We start from the raw sequence: 24,442 nt of genomic DNA, 5'->3' as shown, positions 1-24,442 counted from the left end.
AGAGTACTTGATAATATGTAATGACTGTAGTCTGATGGGGAGATGTATGTTTGTATCCGGTGATGTGTATAAGCATAATACTGTGATCCTTGACTTGAGGCTGGTGACAGGCTGGTGACTGGGTATGTTGAACGTGTGATGGGTGTCCAGTGTCCAAAGAAGTGTAGGTTCCAATCCAGCGGGGTTCAGGTGATGCTTCCAGTGGTGACTAGGGGTAAAATTGGCCGTAGAATCCATTTATGAGGTCTGTTTGATGTTATCTTGTATTGTGAGTAAATATCTGTATGAGAAAAAACTTTTGATTTTTCACTTTTCCGTCTACCACAGCGTGTAGTTCTATCACAAATTGTGATTGAAACTCAAGCTTAAATGATTATGATTTATAATAGTATAGAGAACAAGGGGAAGCCCCCAAATTTGGGGTTCCAGGGGGTGTTAAAGTCATAGGGGTTTGTAAATTACAGCAAGGGCATAGCCCCCAAATTTGGGGTTACAGGGGGTGTGAAAGTCACAGGATGTGAAAGGCCCAAAAGGGAATGGGACAGAGCAAAGGGTATGACATAAAATTTTCATGATGCAATTTCAGGGTGACTATGCATTCAGTCAAAGGAGAAACCAAATTTCAACTGAAAAACAGGTCAAAAAACAAAATTTCAAGTGAAAACTGGGTGAAATAAGGGCATTTTATTTTGGGAAAAGACACAAAATTTGTTACTGAAAAAGTAAATATTTGGAAAAATGGTGATGAGAGATACTCAAAAACTCTGAAAATGTGAGAGAAATTCCTTTTAAACAATTTTTGAAGTTTATTATGAAGGCTGGCCACTTTCAGGCTGTGGAATCACAACCTTAGTAGTTTGGCTTGACTTGCTTCTTGACAATGCAAAACACAGGTTCATGAAGTACAATACCAAAATTACCAATTTTTTGACCTTGAGATTTATTGATTGTGAGGGAGGAGGCCAGATTGACAGGAAATTTCTTGTGTATGAGCTTGAAAGGCAGTCCAGACAGCTCCAGACTTATCTGGGTCAGATTGGAAGGAATGTGACTCTGAGGGATGGGAACAGAATCATTAACTCTGTTACCTGATACAACTCTTGTGTAAATCACATTTGGGCCCAACCTGGTTCCATTACAAAGTCCCATTGTCCAATCAAGGTTCCTGAGCATTATTATTAAGCAATTTGGTCACCTGTTAGGAGTTTGTAAACTCTTTGATCCACATTTGTAGCATTATCAGTAAGCCTCATTGAGTGAATTGGATTTATTTCAGATGGAACAAATTCAAACTGTTGCATGAGAGGATATTAATGGTGAAGGATTGTTTAGATTCTTTGCATAAGTCCCGGAAGTAGATCTTGACCATGAACTCTGTGGTTTTCAAACTCATTTTCTGTGTCATATATGTCCAGCTGTAAGAATTTTAGAGATGGCAATTGGTACCCGGGTACCCGCCGCGTGTCCGGGCACCACCTGCTTTTTTGGCCCAAAACAGATACCCGTACCCGTACTTGGCACCCGCGGCGGCGGTACCCGGGTCTTTCTGGCGGGTACCAGCGGTACCCGCCAAGTTGTTTTTTGTAGATATGTGCCTGCTCGGCGAGAGGGATCCCTCTCAGGGATCCCTCTCGGGCTTCTGCAAGCTGGTATCAGTATACCTGCCGCCGAGGGAGGATTTATACCTGCTTCTCGGCGAGCACTGGTATACACACACCAGCTTGCCGAGAGGCATTCCTCTTGGCAAGATGGTGGGTGTATACCTGCTCGCCGAGAGGGATCCCTCTCGGCGAGCTGGTGTGTGTATACCAGTGCTCGCCAAGAGGAATCCCTCTCGGCGAGCCGGTCATGGTGTGTGTACACCAGCTTTCCGAACTCTCGGCGAGCTGTTGTGTGTACACCAGCTCTCCGACCTCTCGGCGAGCTGTTGTGTGTACACCAGCTCTCCGACCTCTCGGCGAGCTGGTGTGGGTACACCAGCTCTCCAAACTCTCGGCGAGCTGGTGTGGGTACACCAGCTCTCCGAACTCTCGGCGAGCTGGTGTGTGTATACCTGCTCGCCAAGAGGAATCCCTCTTGGCGGGCTGGTGGGCGAGCTGGTGGCACTGCAGCCGGGGATATCACACAGGACTTGCAGGAGACAAGTCCAGAAGGGGGTCAGGGACATACACAGCGGAAAATAGGTAGCAGTATTGGCGGGTATCAAGCGGCGGTACCCGGGTACCCGCCTAAAAATCCCACAAAAACCAACACCCGTACCCGTACTTGGCACCCGCGGCGGCGGTACCCGCGACCCTGATGAGTACCCGCCGGCAGGTGCCGGGTACCGCCGCGCGGGTACCTGTTTGCCATCTCTAAATTTGGGGAATTCCTGTGAAAGTGGAAGCAAACTTCCAATGCTATGGTGGATTGTACCCTTCACCTTGAATGTATGGATACCTTCACCTTGATTGTTGAGTACATCTCTGGTTGAGGCATCGACTCCAAGAGATGTGAATGTGAAGTTGCTATTTATCAAGCGGATGGATAGAATGAGTTGATTTCCCTCAGGTATATTGGGTTGATATAAGATCTGAAGCAATTCAGGGGGTGGGGGTGGTTTTTATAAAGTGATCCTGCCTTGGTGGCAGCAAAGTTAGTTTGCTTATCCTGTGAAGATTATGGCTTGACACTTCACACAACATCTCACTGCCCTCAAAGTTTCTGGCCTGAACCCAGCAGGCTCAGTCCAACACCATGCATTTGGTCTGTTTACATGATTCTTGGAATATTTCCAAAGGAATGGTTACCTGTGAAATCATGTTCAACCAAATTTCCAGCAGGAGGATCATTTAAAAATCCTGCTCTTGAGATAAACTTGAATCAATTTGTTCCTGAATAAGGCCCATATCAATTTCAGGTGGGTCATTCCAGTTTGCGGGTATTTGCACAGGGGATAGATTTGAAGAATATTCATAAGTTTGAAATGGACTCTGCATATTTCTTGGTGAAGCACTCTGGGAGTTGAGCAAGTTAAAAATAGACAACCTGGAGGTGTGGTTGCCATGATTGTTATTTCCATGCTGGGATGGAGATTTGTGTGAGTTGTGTTCAGATTGGTTTTGTGGTTGAGGATTGAAATTGTAAGAAAATTCATGATTTAGATGATACTGTGTTTAGATTGGTTTTGTGCTTGACAATTGAAATTGTCAGGAGATTCATGATTTTGATGATACTGTGTATGCGGGGGTCTGTTGTCAATGTTGATGGAAATTTGGGGATGAAGGCCACTCATGATTTGGATTAATTGATTGTTGTGAGGCTGATAAATAGAATGTTGGTGCTCCTGCCACAGAGAAAAAGAACATGGGAATGTGAATATTGCTGCACTGCCAGCATAATTAGCTGGGTTGAGGTTATCCCAGTTAAACTGGGATGAAATCAACCAATTTAAACTTGGTTGATCTCAACTGATGAAATATAAATCCAAGGTACCCCCCTTGGGTTTATATTTCATTGGATGAGATCAACCCATTTTAAATTGGTTGAGTGCATCCCAGTTAAACTGGGATGAATTCATCCCAGCCAAATATGCTGGCAGTGCTGGTAATGATGGGAGGGCGAGAATTGATTATAATGGGATTGTTGAGAATGAAGAGAGTGTGAAAGTTGATGATGATGGGATTGTCAAGCATATATGATGAGGGGAATGATGTAGGTGTTATGATTACTGAATTCATGCAGATCAATTATCAGTTTAACATTGCTTGAATGGAAATGGTGTCTGTAAGAGTCCGTTTGAGCAATCTGCTTGAGCGGGCTGGATTATTGATGTGTGATAAGAGTCCATTCAAGCAATATGGTTGAGCAGAATTGGTGAAATTTGATCACCAAGTCCGCTTGATGAGTCTGCTTGAACAGACTTGACAACATGACTCTGGAGTTGCTGGTCTGTTCAAGCAGAAGAGCAAACTCTTACCAAATCCTTTCAGAGAGTCGCACCAGGAGTCCGTTCAAGCGGAGTCAATTCAGAGGGAACAGACTCTGCAAGACTCTGCATTGAACGGACGCGGTTAATACAAAAAATTATTGACGCCGGCGTTACTTGCATACCAACGCCGGCGTTACTCGCATGACAGGTATTTGTACTGGTTTGTTTGGCCCCCAGAGGCCATTTCTTTAGTTATATGTAGATGGATTTCTCAGATTTATCATATAAGTTTTCTTGGGGAACTCATTGACATAGAATATCTTGATGAGAAAGAAAAGAAAGAGGGAACACAAATTTTGGAGGGGAAAACACAACCAAAAGAGGATGACAATCCCAATGACAACAAAATACAAAAATATGTCATAGCCATGCAGATCACATTATCTCATCTCAATTAATTAGAATCCCAATGGCCAATCAAATATAAAAGATCAACCAAAATAAGAAGCATTAATTTAGAATTCAACATAACCATAACCCATAATTCATCATGGTATTTGTTAAAGTCAGGGTTGTACCAAGAAGTTTACCAAAAAGCTTTCCACCCACACATGAAGTCAATAATTACTTAATTGGGGTGAGTTAAAACACAGGTAATATCTCAACCGGTACATTTGAAACAGGGGAAATTAGAATATATCAGCCAGTTGATCGGATTCAGCTCAATGTCTACAAACAGCAGACAAATGAGGCAAAACAGAAAAAATAGTTCAAGGAGGGGATGGTGTTTTGGCAGCCATCCAATATTGAGGGGACAAGAGGTGAAAGGTGTAAATAGATCTGACTTTGGGTGTGTTTGTCCTTCATGCTCCCCAACCTGGGAACTTTAAAGCCACAGGGGAGTTTCAATGGCAACAGTGTGGTAAGCCAATCCTGAATATGGCACCAAAATCAAAGGCTTTTTCCCCTCACTATAAACCATTCTGGACTACTCAAGGCCCCACCTCTCTCAGGCATCAAGACCAGGAAAAATCACACTCAAGTACAGGCCCCCATTCCTTCTCTACCCTTTTTTCCCCACCTACACCAAATATTTCTCAAGAACCCATCTAGGAACAAGTGGGAGAAAGTCACCCATCAGACAGAGATATACTATTAGGGAAGACCCTGGATATTCATCATATTTTCCTATCTTCCCAATCCAGCATAACAACCCCATTTTGGAAGTAGCCACACATTTAATAAATATAGAGATCCCATCTTGGTTACCCCTTGTCCTTTTTGGTTTCAGCCCTTCCCTTTTCACCCTCTCATCCACCAGGGGTGATTTTGATGCACTCTCCAGAGAGTTCCATGCCACACCCTTCTTCCAGAACTGTGCTGGATGCTTTTGGTGAAATTAGTGTAATTAGAAACAATGAAAAATGCTTGAACTCATCCACAAATATGCAGAACTCAACTGGAACTCAATCAGAACACTTTTGAAACCACTAAGTCACTATGGCCACAGTTAAATCATAACTCATTTTGACCTGTTTGTTGATTGGAATGATTTCTTGGGGTTCAATTCATATTATTCACATGCTCATGAAGGTGTTCATTGTTTTCACTTTGCTAATTTTCCCTCATGTGCACGCTGTGGTGGCCCCTCTCGTGGCCAGCTATTCAGGAGCATCACCGCCGCCAGCAGGATCATCAAGACTCAAGTTTATTTTCACTTCCCAAGACTCAATTTCCACGCTGGGGTGGACAGAAATCCGTCATTGGGTCCCGCGACTCAATGAAAGTTGATTAGGTAATCCGTCATTGGGTCCCGCGACTCAATGAAAGTTGATTAGGTAATCCGTCATTGGGTCTTGCGACTCAATGAAAGTTATGGTGCAGTCCCGACTCCCCAGGCCTCAAGATCTCTTCTCATCACATTTCCACCTTCAACTGGCTCCCCTATCTCTCCTTTTCCTTCTGTCCATTTTCCCATCTCCCTTCCTTCTCAGTTCCCCATGCCTCTTCAGCTTTCTTGGTCCTAACACAGCGCCTGATGTGGGTTTATTTCCTTGTTTGTTTCTGATTTCTTTCTCTTCTGTTTGTTCTGCCTGTCTTGAGTGTTTTCTGTTTTCTCTTTCCTCTTTTTATTTTCCTCCCTCTGGTTCTTTTCTTCCTGACTCATCACGCTGTGTTTTCCTTAATTTTCCCTTGTGTTGTTTCCTTTCTTCTTTTTTATCTTGTTTGTTGTGAGTGTGTGCGCGTGTAGCGCGCGGAGGATGTGATGAAATGTATGTGACATGTCGCCCGGAGTCCAAGTTCAGCTCGAACTTGGATGATGGGTGGCCATGGCATTCTGATCCCCGGAATACGGACCATCACTGAGCTTATAGATCCTATCTTCAGAGTTTCAACTTACGGGCTCCGCCCGCCGATCATCCTTCATCAGAGTTTTCCGGATCTTTTTCCTTCCTCTTCCTTAAGATCACATCTCCCTTCCCCTCAAACAAAACAACCGCCGCCGAGGATCCAAACCCCCGGCGAACTTCTCAAAACCACCCAAAACCCAATAGCTATCCCTGATCCCCCCCATTTTCAGCGCTCATCACCACGGACCACCCAGCCACGAGGGCAGCCTAAACAGCACCCATCCCCTCACACGACTGCCTCCGCTTGTACGGACAGGAGTCTCTCAACGCGTGAAATGTTGTTACATATTGCAGGCTGGTCCTCTTTCAGATCAACAACAAGTACAGACTGGGTAGAATGATGTGTAAGGCCCACTTGAATTGTCATATTTCCACCATGGGAGTTTGCTTGGCACTTGCGTGCAAGTGCCATTGCACAATATTGTTTAGGAACCCTGTTAGATATATCCTGGAATATTAACCTCAAGACACGCTGAAGTCATGATGAATTCATGTTGAGATGATGCTCAATTGAGCTGAAGGAATGCTGAAAAAGGGTTGAATTTGATTGAAAACAAGCCCAAACTTGACTCTATGTATTATTGGAACTATTTGAGAACACATTTCAAACTGTCTTGCAAAGCAATATCAAATACTTTGCAGAAAAAAGAGGTTTTTCACAGGAATGATATATTTGGATTTATCATGTGTTTATCATAAATTCCAAAAATCTTTATGTATGTTAGTGTCACAAAAACATGCACATGTACATTTGTGTGAAAAATTCTTTAGTTGCTGAAGTTTTTCAAAACATAGCTGAATCTCTGGGAAAAGTCCATGGGAAAAGCCTCATATTAACTTGGAGTTGGACATGACTTCATAAAATCTCCCTAAAATTATATTTATACATATTGCTGAAAATTACGTGCAATTTTTGAAGGGTCCACATAAGCTTGTGGTGCTGCATGCACACTCAGCTTGGTGTCAGTTGGCTCAGTGATGAAAAATGTGACACACCACCATGCATGTGTAAATTTGTGTGAAATATTCTTCAGCTGCTCAAGTTTTTCCCCAGGGAGTTCAAATTCTGGGACAAGTCCAGGGGGACCTCAGATTGCACGGGGTTTTTGAATGACTTCAGAAAATATCCTCAAAGAGATTTATGTACAGATGTATGAAAAACAAGTAAAATTTTTCAAGGATTCTCTGAATCCCCTGGTTCTGTGGGGGCACTCAGTGTGGCACAATGTTGTTTTGTGATGGACAATGTGCCCACAAACGTGCACGTCGTGGTGTTCAATTTGGTACAGGCGTAGTCAGTTCTCAAAATGGCGCGGCGCGTGGAGGATCAACTCTCAAGTGCGCTATGGTGCACATGAACCCTTTCTTCCTATGTAGTGCGGTCTTCTTATTCTGTCTCCTTCTTCTCTCTCTTTTCTTTTCTTCTTGTTCTTTTTGTTTTGTTTTGTTTCTTCCCTGCGCGTGTTGGATGGTTTGGCTATGTGGTGGGTTGGTTTTGTCTGAGTTCTGTTGGTTTTGTCCTTTTCGTTTGTTTCTTCTTTCTGTTGAGTTTGTAGCGCGTGTGGGTGTATGATGAAGGTCCCGCTGCGTGCTGCGCCCGGAGTCTAAGTTCTGTTCGAACTTAGATGATGGGACGGCATGGGAAAGACTCTGAACCATATTTTCCATCAAAATTTTATTGATCCTCATTATTCATTGCGATCCTGAGTATTCTCAGAGCTTTATCCATCCCGCCGGCTTGCGGGACTCTTATCACGCACGTGGCGTAGTTTTGTCGATCTTCTTCCTCTCTGACTCCGCCTTCCGGCGCCCTTCGACGATCCCTTCATCCTCAAACTTTCCTCAACCTTCCCGGTTTTCTTTCTTCCTCCTTTCAACTCACAACCCCGCCGACGCGCGCTCAACGCCGTCGTAAATCAAACACCCCCATAACTCATCGCTCTCAGATCCCCCCCTCTTTCTGCGACCATCCCCGGAGGGCATTCCCCCAAATCCTTTTCCCCTCCAACAACTGCCGCCGCCTGGCACGGACGGAGTTCCACAACGTGTGTGTTTGTGTGACACAAGTTGTCACACAAGCCTGCATGCATTGTACTTTTGTGTGACAGTGGGACCCTCATCCAATGAAAGCCAAAGTCAAACCATAGTACCAGGGCAAAAGCAGACCTCCCAGAGTCTCACTACACTCCATCATAAGTTTGAACCATGTGTAATAGAAACAATTTAATAAAAACTAGCAGATTTTTGGTGTGCACCCTGAAAATCAACATAGGAATAGTTTCTGAGAAACCAACAGGGTATGTGATTGCAAAGAGGTCAAAAATCATCACCATCAAAACATGAGGAACGTTGGGCAAGATTGAGGATCAAGTAAACCTTATCATTAAATTGGCTAGAGATGGCTGTTGCAGTGATAAACCTGGAACAGCAGAAGAGAATGATGATGGTTGTGGAAGGATGATCATTGCATCAGAGAGGAAAAAAAAGGAGAAGAAGACTGAAAGAGAGAGAGAAAGAAAAACAGGAAAACACTCACCTGGAACAGCAGAAGAGAATGATGATGGTCGTGGAAGGATGAGGAAAGAGAGCCTTCCACGTCTGCTGCTCCAGGTGACTACAATGGTGAAATGTCACAGACTGTGATATGCAGAAAACAGGTTTGAAGCAGAAACAGAAGAGAGAAGAAAAAAACTACACAACCTCAACAATGGCCCCAACAAACCAGTTGGGGGTACCCACCAGCGTGTGCGTGTTTGGGTGCGGATGCTGGATTTCTGGGAGAAATTGAGCAGGTACCCAGGTATTCTAGCGGGTACCCACTCTTGTTTGGGCAGGTGGCGGCTGCCACAACGACTGGAAGGACTGGAAAGGCCTTCCTTCCGGTCAAAGATGTTCTGTAACCCCTTTGACCGGAAGGATTCCTTCCAGTCAAAGAGGTTTTGTAACCTCTTTGACTGGAAGTCCTTCAAAGAGGTTACAAAACCTCTTCGACTGGAAGGAATATTCCTTCCGGTTGATTTTGAGGGGCAAGTACCCGCTCTGACTGCCCCAGGTGGTGCGGGTGTCAAACTTTTGGCAAAAAAGCTGGCGGGTACCCAGGTTCACAGGGGCCATCTCTAAAATTGGCCTTGTTTCCAGGATAGGTATGGCATACATTTTACACATACATTATACAATACATCAAGTGTTGTTCAAGTTAATATCAGAATATGTTGTGGCAGACATGAAGCTTTCCTTCAAACCAGTATCTAACTGAGATCCCCCAAAATCTATAACTCAGTTCAGAGATGGCACTTGCACACAAGTGCTGAGCAAACTCCCATGGTGTTCCCTAAAATAAGGCAGCTATCATCTGTAATTGTGCCAAAAAAAGGATGTTTATGGGGTTAAAGTATGTGTCAAGTCAAGCTTGGAGGTTTGTGGTACCCAATTTCCAGCTAGACAACCTGGATTCTTGACACATATAAGCTTGTGAGCTGTTTTTATGGTTTTTTGTTTTCCAATGTCTTGATGCACATGCATGTGAGCTGTTTTCCATTTTGACAATTTCAACTTCTTGTACGCACGTACATTGGGGTGACAGATCAACGGAGGGGCCTTTCACAGCTCCATGAAAAGTAAAAACTGGTCAGAAAGCCAATAAAGCCCCAGCTAGTCACATTTATGCTGTGTGAAACCCCTTGCACATGGAGAAATTGATCAGCATAAATTTGCCATAAATTATTGATAATTGAGCATTGAGTAAATATCATTTCATTATAGGTTGTAATTAGTTTATCCTTAAAGAATGGAACAGTTCTATACAAAATTGTGTGAGGTCCTGTGATACTTCCTCATAAATTATGACAGACTTCCCATTGACTTCTGAATAGTTTATCAATCATTTCCTAATACACATCCTACTGACATCAGACCCAGAACAACATTAAATTATAGCCAGGCAATCTCTGGAGAGTGCGTCAAATTCTCCTCTGGTGATATGATATGTAATCCCTTTCTTCTGATGTTTCATTGTCTCTCCAAATTCCAGCCTCTTTTCAGAACTTTCCATCCCCATAGCTTTTTCAGCCTCAGCCGCTTGATTTAGAATTTTCATTGTTTCATCTTTTCTTCCAACCACAACTCAGTCCCATAATATTTTGTACATAGTCTGGCCTCTTTGTCCACGCCTTTTGTTCCCCATCAGATCCTACCCCAGAAATTCAAATAACTGGTCACCATTTTTTAGCCTTGCTTATGCCAATAAATCAGATTGGACAAGCTAGATATTCAGTTTACAACTATTAGATTAGATTAGTAGACAAGTAAATACCCTTTTAAGACATACCTCAAGAATCTCCATAGCTACACCTTTCCTTAAGAGTCCATACTCTTATATTCTCTTTTCTTGTTCCCCTGAGAGGCAGCCATTTGAGCACCAAATCAATCTCAAGCTCTATTCTTCCCTCAGAGTAGTTCCACAACGGGATTTTAGGGTAATGGTTAGCAGGATTTGCGCCAGCCCTATCAAAACTGAAAACTTGTGGATTTTGTTCAAATTGCAGGGGAACCCCTTGTACCAGAAGCCCATGAGTTATTGATTTTTTTAAACTTAGATAAACCAAAAACAGAGCTGAAATAAAAGAACAACAGAAAGAAAAATCAGGAGAATAGAACTGATAAGAGAGAAGAAACCAACCCTGGATTGAAGCTATGATATTGAAGTGGAAAATGGGAGAAATATAGGGAACAGAAGTGAATGGATGAAACTGTGAGTGAGGAAGTGAGTTGGTCAATGATTGGACAGAGAGAATTTGAGATAATGAATAACAAAACCTAAGACAATAGGTGACAAGATAAAGATATAAAAGAATAGATTGACAAAAATCTGAGACAAGAACTAGAAAGATGAAAGGTTTCAGCAAGGAAATGGCTCCACCAGGACTTGAACCTGGGTTGGACTAATTCTAGGTGCCTAATTTACCACTAAGCTACTAACCTGAGTTGCCAGGTTCATAATCTAACATCACCCTGAATCTGGATGCTTTAAAGATCTCCTAGACCCACTGATGGGCTCAGTCCTCCACAGGCATGCTGGCTCACTTGAGAATTGCAAATCTTTCAGAAAAGAAATTGATCAAGTTGGAAGCCAGAAAGGCTGTCCAAGACTTGTTTGAGATCTTGGGAAGTAAAGATGATTGAAAAATAATTGTTAATCAAAAGGTGTCTTGATCTTGTTGTCAAGAGAAAAGGGAATCTTGAGGGTTGATAATTGGAAATGGAGAGAGTTAGAGCTCAGGGTGTAAATGGTTTGGGCTGACACAAAACCAAACCAAGACCTGTCAGGGTTGGGAACGTTCTTAAAGAAAATGAAATGACCCAAACCCAACCCAACCTGACTTGTAAAGTTGTTGGTTCAGGTTTGTGCAGCCTATTTTCTAATTGGGCCAGCCTGCAACCCAACTATGACCCCTCCAAGAGTCAAGTTGAGGATTTTTGAGGCCTAATAGGTCAGTTCAACCCAAGACCTGAACCGACCCAACCCAAAATAGTATGATGTTGGGTTGGGTTTGGGCGGCATATTTTCAAATCTGCCTCAACCCAACCCAACCCAACCCGTTTAAACCCTGAGTTAGAGCTTTGAGATTGAATTGACAATCAACACCACTGCCAGCATATTTGGCTGGTTTCAAATCATCCTAGTTTAACTGAGATTCACTCAACCAATTTAAAATGGGTTGATCTCAACCAATGAAATATAAGCCCAAGTGACCTTGGATTGATCAACCAAGTTTAACTTGGTTGAGTGCATCCTAGTTTTACTGGGATAACCTCAACCCAGCCCATTCTGCTGGTAGTGCAGCAAAAAGAAGTTACAAGCCAGGTTTGAGAGAGCGGATATATTGGCCATTAGGAATGATGATACTGGTCAATTGACTGCTGTGCATTAAGCTGAGAGATGGGGAGGCACACACATTTCAACAGTATGCCCCTCACCTCCCAGGCATGTCTGGGTGTCTGTTATGGGCAAAAATAATAGGTGGTACCAAAACCTGGGTCTACTTGTTGCATATTTACACACACCCATTGCACACCCTCCAGGTGGTGCTGGGTACTGTTGGGGAGGTAGCCGGTGAGTACCCCTCACACAAACTGTGCACCTGGTACCGGGTGCTGTGTTGGGTGTTGGCTTTTAGAAAACGGGTCTACTTGTTGCATCTCTACTCACACCCGTTGCGCACCTGCCAGGTGGTGCCAGGTGACAATTGCTGCATTGGGTGTTGGCTTTTGGCAAAAAATTCAACCTGGTACCCGGATACCCTGAAGAAATTAAGGCTGGATACAAGCGGATTGGGCAGAGGAGGGAAGAAGATTGGCTTAGCCAATAGCAGACAATAAGTCTGAAAAGGACTGGATTACTCACTCTCAGGGATTGAAGTGCCTAAACAGCAAGACCGAGATGGGGCTAAAGTGCTAACTTGAGAAATAGTTTTGGTCAGGACTGATGCCTTGATTTCTTGGAGTCTAGTGGGTTTAAGTAGACTAAATACAATATGGTTAACTTGTAGGTGCGGATTAATCATAATGAATAAGAAGAGAAAAGGGCATAAGCATGACAGACAAACAAGAAAAAGGTGACATGTTTGTGAAAGGGAGAAGAGAGAAGATTGAGATCAAGTGAAATTCCAACACACCCACCTATTCCCCTTCCCATCAGGGGGTTGCTAGGTGGGTGAATATTATCACCCCCAGGTTTTACAAACCTCAGTGGAGGACTTCCTGCCAATCTGGAAATCCAGATCTGAGCCGCCAGATTTCAGATTTTGCAGGGAAATCTAGGTCCCCAAAGATCCCCAAAGTGATCCAGAGCTCCAAAGTTCAGATTCCCCTGCAAAATCTGAAATTCCAGATTTAGGCCCCATTTGGCACCAATATAATTATGAGTGATATAATTGCTGATTAATTCAATAAAAAATAGAAAATTCAACATAAAGCCTCCAAAATTTTTTTGTAGGCAACCTACAGTGCTGTTCTCTTCAACTTTGAAATCAGATTCAACTGATTCAGCCATCTTCAGCACCATAATACCATCATATCACTTTTGACCAATATGGAGCAATGTAATGGTATTATGGTGCTGAAGATGGCTGGATCAGTTGATTTTGGGCTCACAGTTGAAGAGACCAGCACTGTAGGCTGCCTACAACAAGAAATTTGGAGGCTTTATGTTGAATTTTGTATTTTTTATTGAATTAACCAGTGATTATATCACCTACTAGAGGCCAAGGCGGCTTCGCCGCTGCAGGGGCAAGAAACATAAACTTCATTTTTCCAAAATATTACAATTGGCTCTGCTTGTAACTTGATTTTATTCTCCTCCTGGGGCAAAGATGTGTGAGATGGCTGAATTTTTTGATCAGTTGAGGCTCAAGCCATTGTGATTTTCCCAGCATTGTCCAAGGAGGGATTGGTCAGTTAATGATATCCAGCTGCTCCTGCTTCAAGTTTGACCACACAGTATGAGGGGACTCAACCAGAGGGGCTGGCATAGGATACCAGCTCCAGCCCCTGCACTATCTGGTTGTTGATCAACACAAACCCAAAAAAAGAGGCAAGCCCACATCCTTCCCACGTTTGACCATCTTGATCACTCGGCTACTGTTGTTGGTTGAAATTGCAGGTTCTAACAGTAAGGAACCTGATATTGACATGATTCTTCCATCCAAATCACAAGCTACTTTGACCATCACCAAGACTGCTGGGGTTTGAACTCCAGCATTAACCACCAACAGCCTTGACAATTCAGCATATGAATCTCAGTCAAGGAAAATAAAACTAACAATTGAAGTTTGGGAGCACTTCACCAAGATAATTGGTTAGCTTAATTATCCTCTCTTCAGCCAAGAGAACCTGAATCTGAATGCTCATCTCCACAGCAGGAAAGTTATTGCCTTCATTTGTGTGCATGATCATTACAGCTAGGGGGTGTCCTTGCTAACATCACACAAATGCCTCATTGTGCGCCATCAATTTTAAAATGAAGAGTTAGTGGATGTAACTTTGATTTATGTGCTGCATTTACCGGTGTGGCATTTTCCCGGCCGTCATCCTGACCGGAGGGTGCTTGCGTGAGCTCCTTTGTGGTGCACAGGAGGGACTTGTATTTCTCCTTGGCTCACCCAATATAAAAATATACAAACTTTTGATTGTGGAGCAAACTAAATAAAGAAAAGTTGTTTGTTTATCCGCTTCTCTTGAGTTGAGTCAACTCCATGTCATAATGATTCACAAATGCTAAACTGATTCCAACCAAGACATATTTGAAGGTCATAAAGAACGATGAAACTTCAACTTATCCACAGGTTTAGAGGGTGAGGGTGATTGTACATGTACTGGTTTATGCAAACAAAGATACCAGAGAAGATCCTCTGGCGAACTTGATGGGGCTTCGGGCGGACAAAAGGTCCTTGACGACCACATTAATGGTGTTCGTGTGTGGACGGAAGGAAGAAGTCTTAGAGGCGATGGCAAGGTTGATCCGGGTGGAGAAGGCAAACCAGGCTGGCTCGAGGGCCTCAAAACTCAACCCGGTCGTGCTGTCTCCCTCAAACGTCTTCTTGTTGTTGTAGGCTACCTCTGGGACCCGTGGGATCAGGAAATACGCCAGCAAGGTCCCCCTAAGCAAAAAAAAACATTGTCTGTCAGTTTTGTGGGAGATAAAGGGGAGGGGAGTGGGTATACAGGAGTAGCAGGAAGAAGAGCAGGCCGAGGGCCATGACCCGGGTGAACCATTCCCCAAGACAACGTCTCACGGCCAAGAAGTCTCTGACTGCGGGCTGGTAGAGGGGTCCGGCGCGGCCAGTCGCTGGGACGGTCTGTTACGCCAAGGCCATGCTGTGCGGCTGGGCGCTGGGTGTGGTGGGGTCGGAGGTGGCATTGGCGTAGCGGGCATTTGAGGCCTGGTCTGTGGCGCGGGCGGGACGGTGTGTGTGAGTGGGTGGCTGTAGAAAGAGAGAGGGGGGGACGGCACATCCGGGGATCCGGATTGGCTCGTCCTCGCAGGCCGTGAACTCACCCCTGCGGCCGGTCAGGATCAGCAGCCCGTCCTCGCCCTGCTGGTACTCGAAGCGGGTGGTGATGTAGGAGTCTGGGTCGGAGAGGATGGTCGGGGGGGAGCTGCATTGGCTCGGGTCGGAGCGCGAGGAGGGCGCGGCGGCGGAGGGTGCGGCGTGGCTCATCCCGGCAATCAATACCGGCTGCTCGATCGTTGGCGGGCCTCGGGTGGAGGAGGTGTGGCTGATGACGGATGATCGGCTGAAGTGCTGATGGTGGCGGGTAGATTTGGAGCGGTGGTCGGTAGTCAACAAGTCTGCCTCGAGTAGATCAGGCTCCGTTTAGACGGGCATGGTGAAACGCTATGGGTGTGATACAACGGATAACGATGGCGTCTGAAAGGGGTCTACCTTTCAGGTTCACTTACAAGCAGATCGTTGATCACATGAACCAAAGCTCTTGAAGCAGTATAAGATTTCAAGAGATTATCGCGAGTATCTTCATCGAGCTGGCCGTCGAGAGCGAGTTCGAGGGTAGACAAGATCTGATGCAAGGGGGTCCTGACTGGGTCGGCCGAGAGGTCCGAGGACCAGAAGATTGCTGAGCGCCCAGTCTTTCTGATCCACAGTCTGACTCATCTCGCGTAAGAAACGCTTACCCTCGTGACTCGCATTCGAGAGCAGCAGGGCTTGCAACTGGTTGTTCTGCACTGCCGCCTCTTTCTGTCGCCACACGTCAATAAACTTCCCGTACACCAGACTCAGGACCGAGCCGGTTTCGAGCTGGTCGGCGGTCCAGGCCTTGGAGCGTTCTTTGACGGTCTACAAAACATGATCATCAGGTCAGATACAAACCTCTGTTTCAAGAGAAAACCCCATTTTGTTTTTGTTCGTAGGGAAAGGAATGCTGACCTCTGACCAGATCTTGAACGACTTCCTCGGCTCAAGGATGTTGCCATTCTTATCATCCTTCATGATTTTCTCATGGGGGTTCCCAGCCCAATGGATTTCCTTGGACTGGGCGGGTCTGAAGAAGCAGATAAAGTCCTGACCGCTCCTGGACAAAGGGATGACGAGCACGCCGGAGATCAACTCGAACCCGCCGGGGTATTCGATGTCTGGGAAGGTCACATTGATTTCCGTCGACACTTGGATTGAGCTATCACAAAAACAAGCGTGATCAATAAGGAGAGGGGTCGGCCAGAGAAGGAAGTGGTCTATTATTATCTTACTCGTATTTCCGCACTCTGAGGTACTCGAGAATGGCCAGGATCTCCTGAGAATTAGACACGGTGCCCAAGATCTTGGCCTCTTCGCCGATGGAGAGCACGCCGGACTGAGCGTCGAAGAGCCAGAGCAGATCCTCGGCCTTGGTGACAATATAGCCTGAGGGGTTTTTGGAGGTCGAGGTGGTATTGATGAGCTTGCGCGACTGCAGGCGTTGGGAGAGGTTCAAGCGCAGAATGTTCCGCGAGACGGTGTCGCCCAGCATTGTGCAGAACTGCCGCGTCGGAAACGTCACGCGCTGGCCGAATCTACCGTAGCTGTGACAGGATATCAAGCCCCATAATTCATCATTCATGATGATCAATATCAAAAATGAGGATCGCTGATGAAGAAATTGGAGTCAGCGTATAGAGAGAATGGAGAGATATATACATATTGAACTCACGACGCCCATGTTAGCCAGATACTTGATGTGAATCGGACTCATTGCCCTGAGATGACAGTGGGTCATATTCAACGGTTTTGACAGCTCTTCTTGGGATTTGCACATTAGCCTAGCAGTAGGTTGATCGCGATTGTACAGCATCCTGACTTTGTTGATCTTGTACAACTCTCTAGCTTGGGCGGGTATGTCTATTTGAGAAAAAAAAAAGGTTAGCCAATCGATCGTGGGTGAGAGAGAGGAGGAGAGAACCACTGACCTGAGGCAGGGAATCGGAGGCCTCGATAGAGATCGCGAGTCCGTTTCCAATTGACGAGTCCAGCGATGACTTGACTGTTCCAAGACTCGTCGAACTGTTTCCGTAAAGGGTGACCGGGGAGGTCAACATCAACTTGGAAGGGGAAATGAAAAAGGCCCGTCTTTTTTTGGCGGAGCAGCGCGGAATTAAGTCGCAGCAGTTTGCGAGAGCTTGTTGCTCATGTATATCGCGCGCTGCATCCTCATCAAGAAGAAGACCGACCTTATAGATCATAACGCAATCGAACCCGGTGAGTTCCCTGACCAAGCCGACGGCCATCTTGAGCAAGGTGGGCATATCGTCTGCCTTATCGAACTGATTATTGAGCTGACTGAGTATGGAGAGCACCTTGACGGAGTCGCCGGAGAAGTCTTTCCCCTTCCTGCGGAGTCTAGCGAGCGCGCGGAGCGGTTTGTTGATGGACATGGTGGACTCAATGAGGTCCTGTTTGGTGGGTTCGTAGGGCTTGCCGGCCACCCCGCCCCGATCATCTTCGTCTACCGGCTCGACGGAGACCGTCGAGGGCGGGTTGAGCTCGTTGTTTTTGAGCTCGAACTCGATGATCACCAGGCGTGGCTGGCCAACGGGGTTGGGGCGATGGGCAGCGCACCAGCAGGACCATTCGGTGTGGCTCATCGGGCCGTCGATCCCCATGCCAATGCCACCCCTGCCGGACATCCAGAAGGTGTGTGGGCCGGCGGTGGAGGTGTTGGCGCTGTTGAGACAGACCTTGAGGTTATAGCAGAGAAGTTGGGACTGGTCCCGTGTTAGAACCTCGATGAATTGTCATCTTTGTTGCTGTTGTCGTCGGGGTCTCCGCCAAAGGCATGCAGGTTCTGGGGTGCCGCTCTGCCTGCAGGTGTGTACAGACTTGATGGTATAAGCGGGGGGGGGGGGGGGGGGGGGGAGTGATGACACTAATTGAAAGAAAGAAGGTCAGTGGTAATCAGGATGGGCCTGTGTGCTCGTCATGCTGGGGCAGCGGGCGGCGTGGTGAAGGTGTAGCGTTGGGCCTTGGCTGAGTTATTGTGCCCCGTGGCGATGACGCGATGACCGCACGTTGTGTGGGTGTGGCTTGTGAAGTGGTGTGTTGAGGGTAGAGGCGCCACCGAGGCGGTTACAATAGCTTAGGTGAAGGGTGGCGTGGCTGGTTGGTAAGCAGGCGGCGCGGTGAGATGATGCCTCTGTTATGGCCTGGTGTATACCTCTCCGGGGGAGAGTTGATGCCCGCTACGATCGTCTAGTCGGGTGGTACCTTTTCTTCCTTCCCCGGGGGTTTTTACAGCCTCCAGGTACTATATAAGACCATCCGCACCGGGCGCTAAGTTAGCCCGGATTAGGGCACTTAGTTCGACCCCGCAACCGCATCGGGTTGGATTAACCGGGGAACAACTTGACCCGGAGCTTGGTTTGGAGCTAGTGGGGTATAAATCTAGCCCCCACTAGTCCTCGGACCAACCTATAAAATGAATATGCATCATGCTCAATGGCATGAACTCTATGTGTTTAGGTGCCAAACACATACCATACAGGCACCTAATCACATAATCTCCGATAGCCTCGGACCTCCCAATCTACGTCGATGCGGTCGGCCACTCGGATTAGCTTAGTCCGACCGTAATCCGAGCTAGTTAGTCCAGACTAACTTAGCAACGGATGCGGATGCTCTAAGGAGGGGGTTGGGATCAATGGAACCGCAGGGGATTCGGTTTTGTCCGCCCCCTCCCTGGGAGGCCCCTAACTGCTTGGTTAGGCCCCCCCTGGCTAGTTTACCAACCGGCCCTCTTTTGCTCGTTGCTCCAGCACAGCTGGAGGGTCATCCATAGGGCCTTCGGGTCTTTGGGGATATTCAATGTGCCAAGTGAGATAAAGGGGCATTTTTTGCCCCATTTTTTGAGAAAAAAAACACCCCAAAACTTAGATCTACAGGTCTAGAATTCTTCGGATTTAAGAAAGTGGGATATTTATATCAGTGCCAAATGGGGCCTTATTCAAAAGTGACGGGAAGTCCTCCAGTGACCAGAAGAAATCTGTCTGATATCTGTAGAAATAAAGCTGTGAAGCCCTAGTAAAAGTGGCCCTTCTGCTCTTCTTCAAGAATACACTTCTCCGTGTTCATTGGTGCTTGGCCGCTGCCTCCGGCAATTTCCTGTTGAAGTCCGCCAGTAGATCTCCGCCCCACGAGTTCTCCTCCGGTCCCAGGACCCTTGCAGTTGTGGATTAGACCCAAAAAGTCTAGATTTTTGCAGGGAAATCTAGCTTTTGGGGCTCCAGATCAGTTGATCTACCAAGACCCTCAGATCTCAACAGGAAGTCGCCCATTGATCCGGAGCTTGACGGGTGGGGTTTATTTTCTTTCCCCAATCTAATCTGAAATATTTTTCCTCATAAATAAAGATGTATTTCATCCGAGCTCATCACTTGTTTAAATAGGTTCTCACTGAGAAAATACCTGTAAGCCCATAGCTGCTGTCTTAAGTCCATACGTATCGTCAGTTGGAGTGGTTGCCTCCCCCTCACTTTGCCAAGGATACCACCGCACCACCCACTCAACCTTCCAACCGAAACAAAACCAACAAAGCACTTGAACCTCTTGCCGCGAGATATTTGACCTGGTGAAGTGTGTATCTCTCTCTTGAACCGGATCCAAAATATGTGCATGCTGACCTCCATCATCTTTCTGTGCTTGTTTGTGAACACTTTAGCTTGCTTGCCTTGACATCGCCAGATACCGATCGATCGTAGCTTGGACCTGCGAGTATGTCTAGCTTTTTCTATCCCTTGTCCATCCTCGATTCGGATGTTCATCTTCTCCTTCCCATGTGCCATGCATATGTTTCATCTACTTCAGTAGTTTGGTAATAACTGACTGGAATCTGCCTTCCTAGTATCAGTTCTGAGTTGCCCGACTACCCATCCATCTCAAACCGCATAACCTTGCAGACCACCCTGACCATTCTGATCGCGAGTATATCCATCTCTGTTTACAACGCTCCGACTGCCCTGCCTAGCCTCCATTCCTCCACCGACTGACGGGAGATTCGGATAAACTACAAGCTACACATACGAACTCCTTCGATCACCGATAACTGTTTTTATCAAACATGTCCTCAGCCGTCCCCAGTCCCCTCACATCGGTAACTTCCAACGCTCAACATGGCTCCACCAGCTCCGATCCTACGTTCCGGAAGAGTGCTACTTTTACTCGACGCAGCGGAAGCAGAGCCGATGGACGTGGCTCCATCGTCGTTCATACCAGGTCAGCGATTTGATCAAGTTTCTAATGGACCTTCCCATCTTTCTTTTTATCCACCGTGCCATCAACCTCGATCAATCTTCGATTTTCATCATCATCCTGAGCTCAGGACGCTAGAGCAACGCCCCGGTGAACCGCAATCTTCCGGCTTCTCTTATCTCTCACCCAAGCTCACCGAGGTGTTCATTCATGTATAAGTTCGGAATCCATCGATCGATCATGCATCCCCCGCTCTTCATCTGTTGGATATCCATCTCGGTTTATATATAGATAAATATATATATATATATATATATATAGCTCATTGATTTGTTGTCTTTAAGAGCTTCCGCACTGACTATGCTTCTCCATTGACTGCTCATATTCTCACCTTCACTCCGTGTTCCAATCCCATCGACACCTGATTTCTCTACATGTTCATCACCGATTGCAACGCCTTGGTCGATCGATATCTCATACGTCCCCCCTTTGGACAACCCCAATACAACACTCTCGCATCGTATTGCAACACTCAACACCATGCCCCATCATGCCCATCCATTGGCTACTCCCTTACTCGATCTACCTTCCGTCTTTGACTCATCTCCCATGTCCACACCGGGTGACACCCCTCCCCATCTCCATATCAAACGTACGCACTCGCTATTGGAAAACCACCCCTCCTTCGTCGCCGCCATCCGTCGCAACCAACTCCTATTTTCTCATGTCTTAATACCACCCGACCGATCACGCTCGCTGCCATTGGGGCAATCTGGGGTCGGGAATACCTTGTTATCGCGCCGCGCTGCATGTGCTAAACCAACCGCCTTACGCCTCGCCGATTCTTTCGATCGTGCGCCTCTACTCGCCCCATCTACCTCGGTTGGATTTCGTGCCCACTGTAGAACCCATGACAATGCCCAACTCCCCCATGCGACCAAGATGCAGATGGCGGATTACCTTAGGAAATACGAACACCTTTTTATGGTCACCCCCCAACGGTTTGTTTTCACCGGCTATCAGAGTCTACCAACTTTCTCTTCTGCGTGGCATATGACTCATATATTCCCCCTTTTTAACAAAAAAATAAAATAAAAAACAGAATGCGGATGATTGTCGAGGCATTTATCGATACCCTCGAGGCAGGACTCAAAGAGGATGGCCAGTGCGTTGTGAGCATACCCATAGTTGCTGATACCACAAACAAAATTGAAGCTGATCCATCCCCTGTAGCCTATGATACCCACATTTGTGTTTGGATGGCCCACCGGCAAGGAAGTCGGCCCCTACTTGGCCGTGGACTTGGGTAAGCTGATTGATACTTTTCATGCAAACCGCTATGACCCGTGGATTCGTGTCGATGCTCGTTCTAATTTACTCTTTGCTCTTCCAATAGGGGGTACAAATTTGCGTGTTTGCCATGTAGAATTGCAGGGCGATGGTAGGTTTGAAATCACCCAAGCGAAATACAAATTGACGGAGGAACAAAAGCAACAAGAAGGGGAGAAGTTGTTTGACTTTTGCGCTGAATGTTTATCCAAGTTGAGTTTATCTTTATAATTCAATATGCAGTCATAGAGCTCACGCGTTTATGTCGCCCTGATACTCATTGATATTTCAGGTTTGTCAACGATCAATACGTAGACGATGACGGCAATTTGCTGTTAGACGCGGATATCCCATTAGGGTTCACCTTCAGTTACCCTTGCTCGTACGCCTATCCTAGTTTTTTTCTTTTCTTTTTTTGTCCGGAGCATGGCAACCGACCTTGCAATTTTCCTGTTTTTACGATGATTGGGTATGATCGGCGCGCCGTAGGCAGAAGAAGATTGACCATGGTGAGCTGATTCGATGGACCAAAGGTTTCGGAAACCCCAATGTGGAGGGACATGATGTTGGCGCGATTTTTTCGAAATCGCTCAAGAAATTTGTGAGTCAGGCTCCAACATGTAATTACTATCCACGTGCTTGTTACGAGCCAAGCATGATTTGCCTCCACACAGGACGTACCCGTTAAGCTTACTGCAGTCATCAACGATACCACCGGAACACTCATTGCGTCGTCTTATGTTGATCCGGCCACCCGAATCGGAGTTATCTTCGGTACAGGCTGCAATGCCGCTTACATGGAGAAAGTAGCGAACATCCCTAAGATCGCCTCACTCGGTCTTCCTCCAGATGCAGAAATGGCCATTAATTGTGAATGGGGGGCCTTCGATTCCGGCACCCATGAACACCTCCCTCGAACCAAGTATGATTTGATAATCGACGAAACTTCCAATAAGCCTGGAGAGCAAGCGTTCGAGAAGATGATTGCCGGCCTCTACCTTGGTGAAGTTTTCCGGCTGATCGTAGTCGAAATGATTGAAGAAGGGATCTTGTTTTTGGGTCAGAATACATATAAAATGGAAAAGAGCTATTGTTTCGACACTGCTTTCCTCAGTTTGATTGAAAGGTTAGCATAAAAATCATCCCCGCGCTTCATCTCGATCCGGCCGTTAACTGACGCACGATATTTTGGCTGAAGTGACCCCACAGAGGAATTACTGACTGTCACAGGGTTATTTACACACTTCTTTGGCTTGGATACCACCATTTCCGAACGCCAGTTTTTCCGAAGACTGGCTGAGTTAATAGGGACGAGGTCCGCCAGACTCTCTGCCTGCGGAATAGCAGCTATAGTGTCCAAGATGGGAATGGTTGACACAGGATGCGGAGTGGCTACCGATGGTAGTCTTTACAATGTGAGCCGGCTGGCTCATCTGCTGAGACGATAGTACCAGCTATATACCACTCACTCGGAAATCTCGGATTCCTCTTGGCAGAAATACCCTCAATTTCCTCAAAGATTGCACGAAGCTCTAGTTGATATCTTTGGTGAAAAGGGTCGATTAATTGTGAGCAAGTTGTCTTAGTTTTTTTCAGTACCAGGCTAACTTCCTTGCACTTGTGTTTCAGAAAACCTACCATGCCGAAGATGGCTCCGGAGTAGGCAGTGCAATCATTGCGGCGATGACCAAAGCAAGACTGGCCGAGGGCAAATTCACTCATGTTTAGCCTTGTCGCGCTCTGGTGGAGACCATCAGGCAATAGTCGGTACTTGATGCGGGTCAAAAAGGAAAGAGCTTGAGCGAAGAAACTCGTTTTCTTCTATCACTGTGTTTTTTTAATCTTTTTTATCTGCTTTTCCGTTTATCTATTCTAAAACACACAAGAGAATCACTCAGTCTGAGATGATTGGGTATTTTAATCACGAGGGAGGTGGCAGTTATGAAAAGCAAAATAACAGATTGGTTTGAGAAGTAAAGATTTTATTTCTCTCACTTGCCTGTTTTTTTTTTTCTCTTCCTTTTATTTATAATATATATGCATCAAAATCAAACAAAGTCATTAGAAGCTTGCCTTGTTTTTCTCTTGATATTTACTTCAAACAAGTATAAGAAATCAACCATCACAAACCTGTCAATTAGGAATTGGCAAACACCTTTTTTTTGCAAGGGCACTTGCAGGTTTGGGAAACTGCTGACCCGCCGGATTCTGCTCTTGTCGGATCAGGGAGATTCCCACGCCTCTTGACGTATCAAATTGTATTTTTAATGAAATAAGTACATATTAATTGGTGGCGTAACCTTATGCTATTTATGCAACAAGCACCGGATTGATCCGAGTGTTTATCTGGGCCTGCATTGGGCGGATTGCTGTAATGTCCAATATTTATCCATCCCCATAATGCTATGGGAATGTGGAGCTTTGGGGGCCGTGCAAATACCAAAAAATCACAAGCTTTTCATTGGTCTGGGAGGCGTGACCAGAATCAGAGTGCTTGTGGGTGATTTGGGGGTTGTAATGCCCTCCCCAGCCAAATGGCGGGCTGCCCTCACGCGAGA

General features: G+C 46.0%; 3 protein-coding genes across 3 annotated transcripts; 1 reads left to right on the top strand and 2 right to left on the bottom strand.

Annotated features, from left to right (window-relative positions):
- Positions 1–14,698: 14,698 nt before the first annotated feature.
- On the bottom strand, positions 14,699–15,077 carry PtA15_5A348 (uncharacterized protein; the record flags this gene model as incomplete). The annotated part of the gene is made up of 2 exons (XM_053169099.1): positions 14,699–14,978; positions 15,043–15,077. The coding sequence occupies 2 exons, from the start codon at positions 15,075–15,077 to the stop codon at positions 14,699–14,701; spliced, it is 315 nt and encodes a 104-aa protein (XP_053020330.1).
- Positions 15,078–15,179: 102 nt separating this feature from the next.
- Positions 15,180–17,998, bottom strand: PtA15_5A347 (uncharacterized protein; the record flags this gene model as incomplete). The annotated part of the gene is made up of 9 exons (XM_053169098.1): positions 15,180–15,265; positions 15,377–15,623; positions 15,782–15,918; positions 16,013–16,175; positions 16,266–16,512; positions 16,586–16,962; positions 17,026–17,213; positions 17,282–17,375; positions 17,543–17,998. 9 exons carry the CDS (start codon positions 17,996–17,998, stop codon positions 15,180–15,182), a joined length of 1,995 nt encoding a protein of 664 aa, XP_053020329.1.
- Positions 17,999–20,424: 2,426 nt separating this feature from the next.
- Positions 20,425–23,612, top strand: PtA15_5A346 (uncharacterized protein; the record flags this gene model as incomplete). The annotated part of the gene is made up of 11 exons (XM_053169097.1): positions 20,425–20,579; positions 21,461–21,556; positions 21,658–21,727; positions 21,789–21,861; positions 21,952–22,096; positions 22,177–22,266; positions 22,374–22,485; positions 22,559–23,010; positions 23,083–23,299; positions 23,381–23,452; positions 23,514–23,612. The coding sequence occupies 11 exons, from the start codon at positions 20,425–20,427 to the stop codon at positions 23,610–23,612; spliced, it is 1,581 nt and encodes a 526-aa protein (XP_053020328.1).
- Between the last annotated feature and the right edge of the window lie 830 nt (positions 23,613–24,442).

This window comes from Puccinia triticina, chromosome 5A (genome assembly GCF_026914185.1).
Source record: "Puccinia triticina chromosome 5A, complete sequence".
NCBI classification, from domain to species: Eukaryota; Fungi; Basidiomycota; class Pucciniomycetes; order Pucciniales; family Pucciniaceae; genus Puccinia; species Puccinia triticina.
The sequence above is the reverse complement of the archived record's forward strand: the minus strand, read 5'-3'. Positions and strand labels throughout refer to the sequence as shown.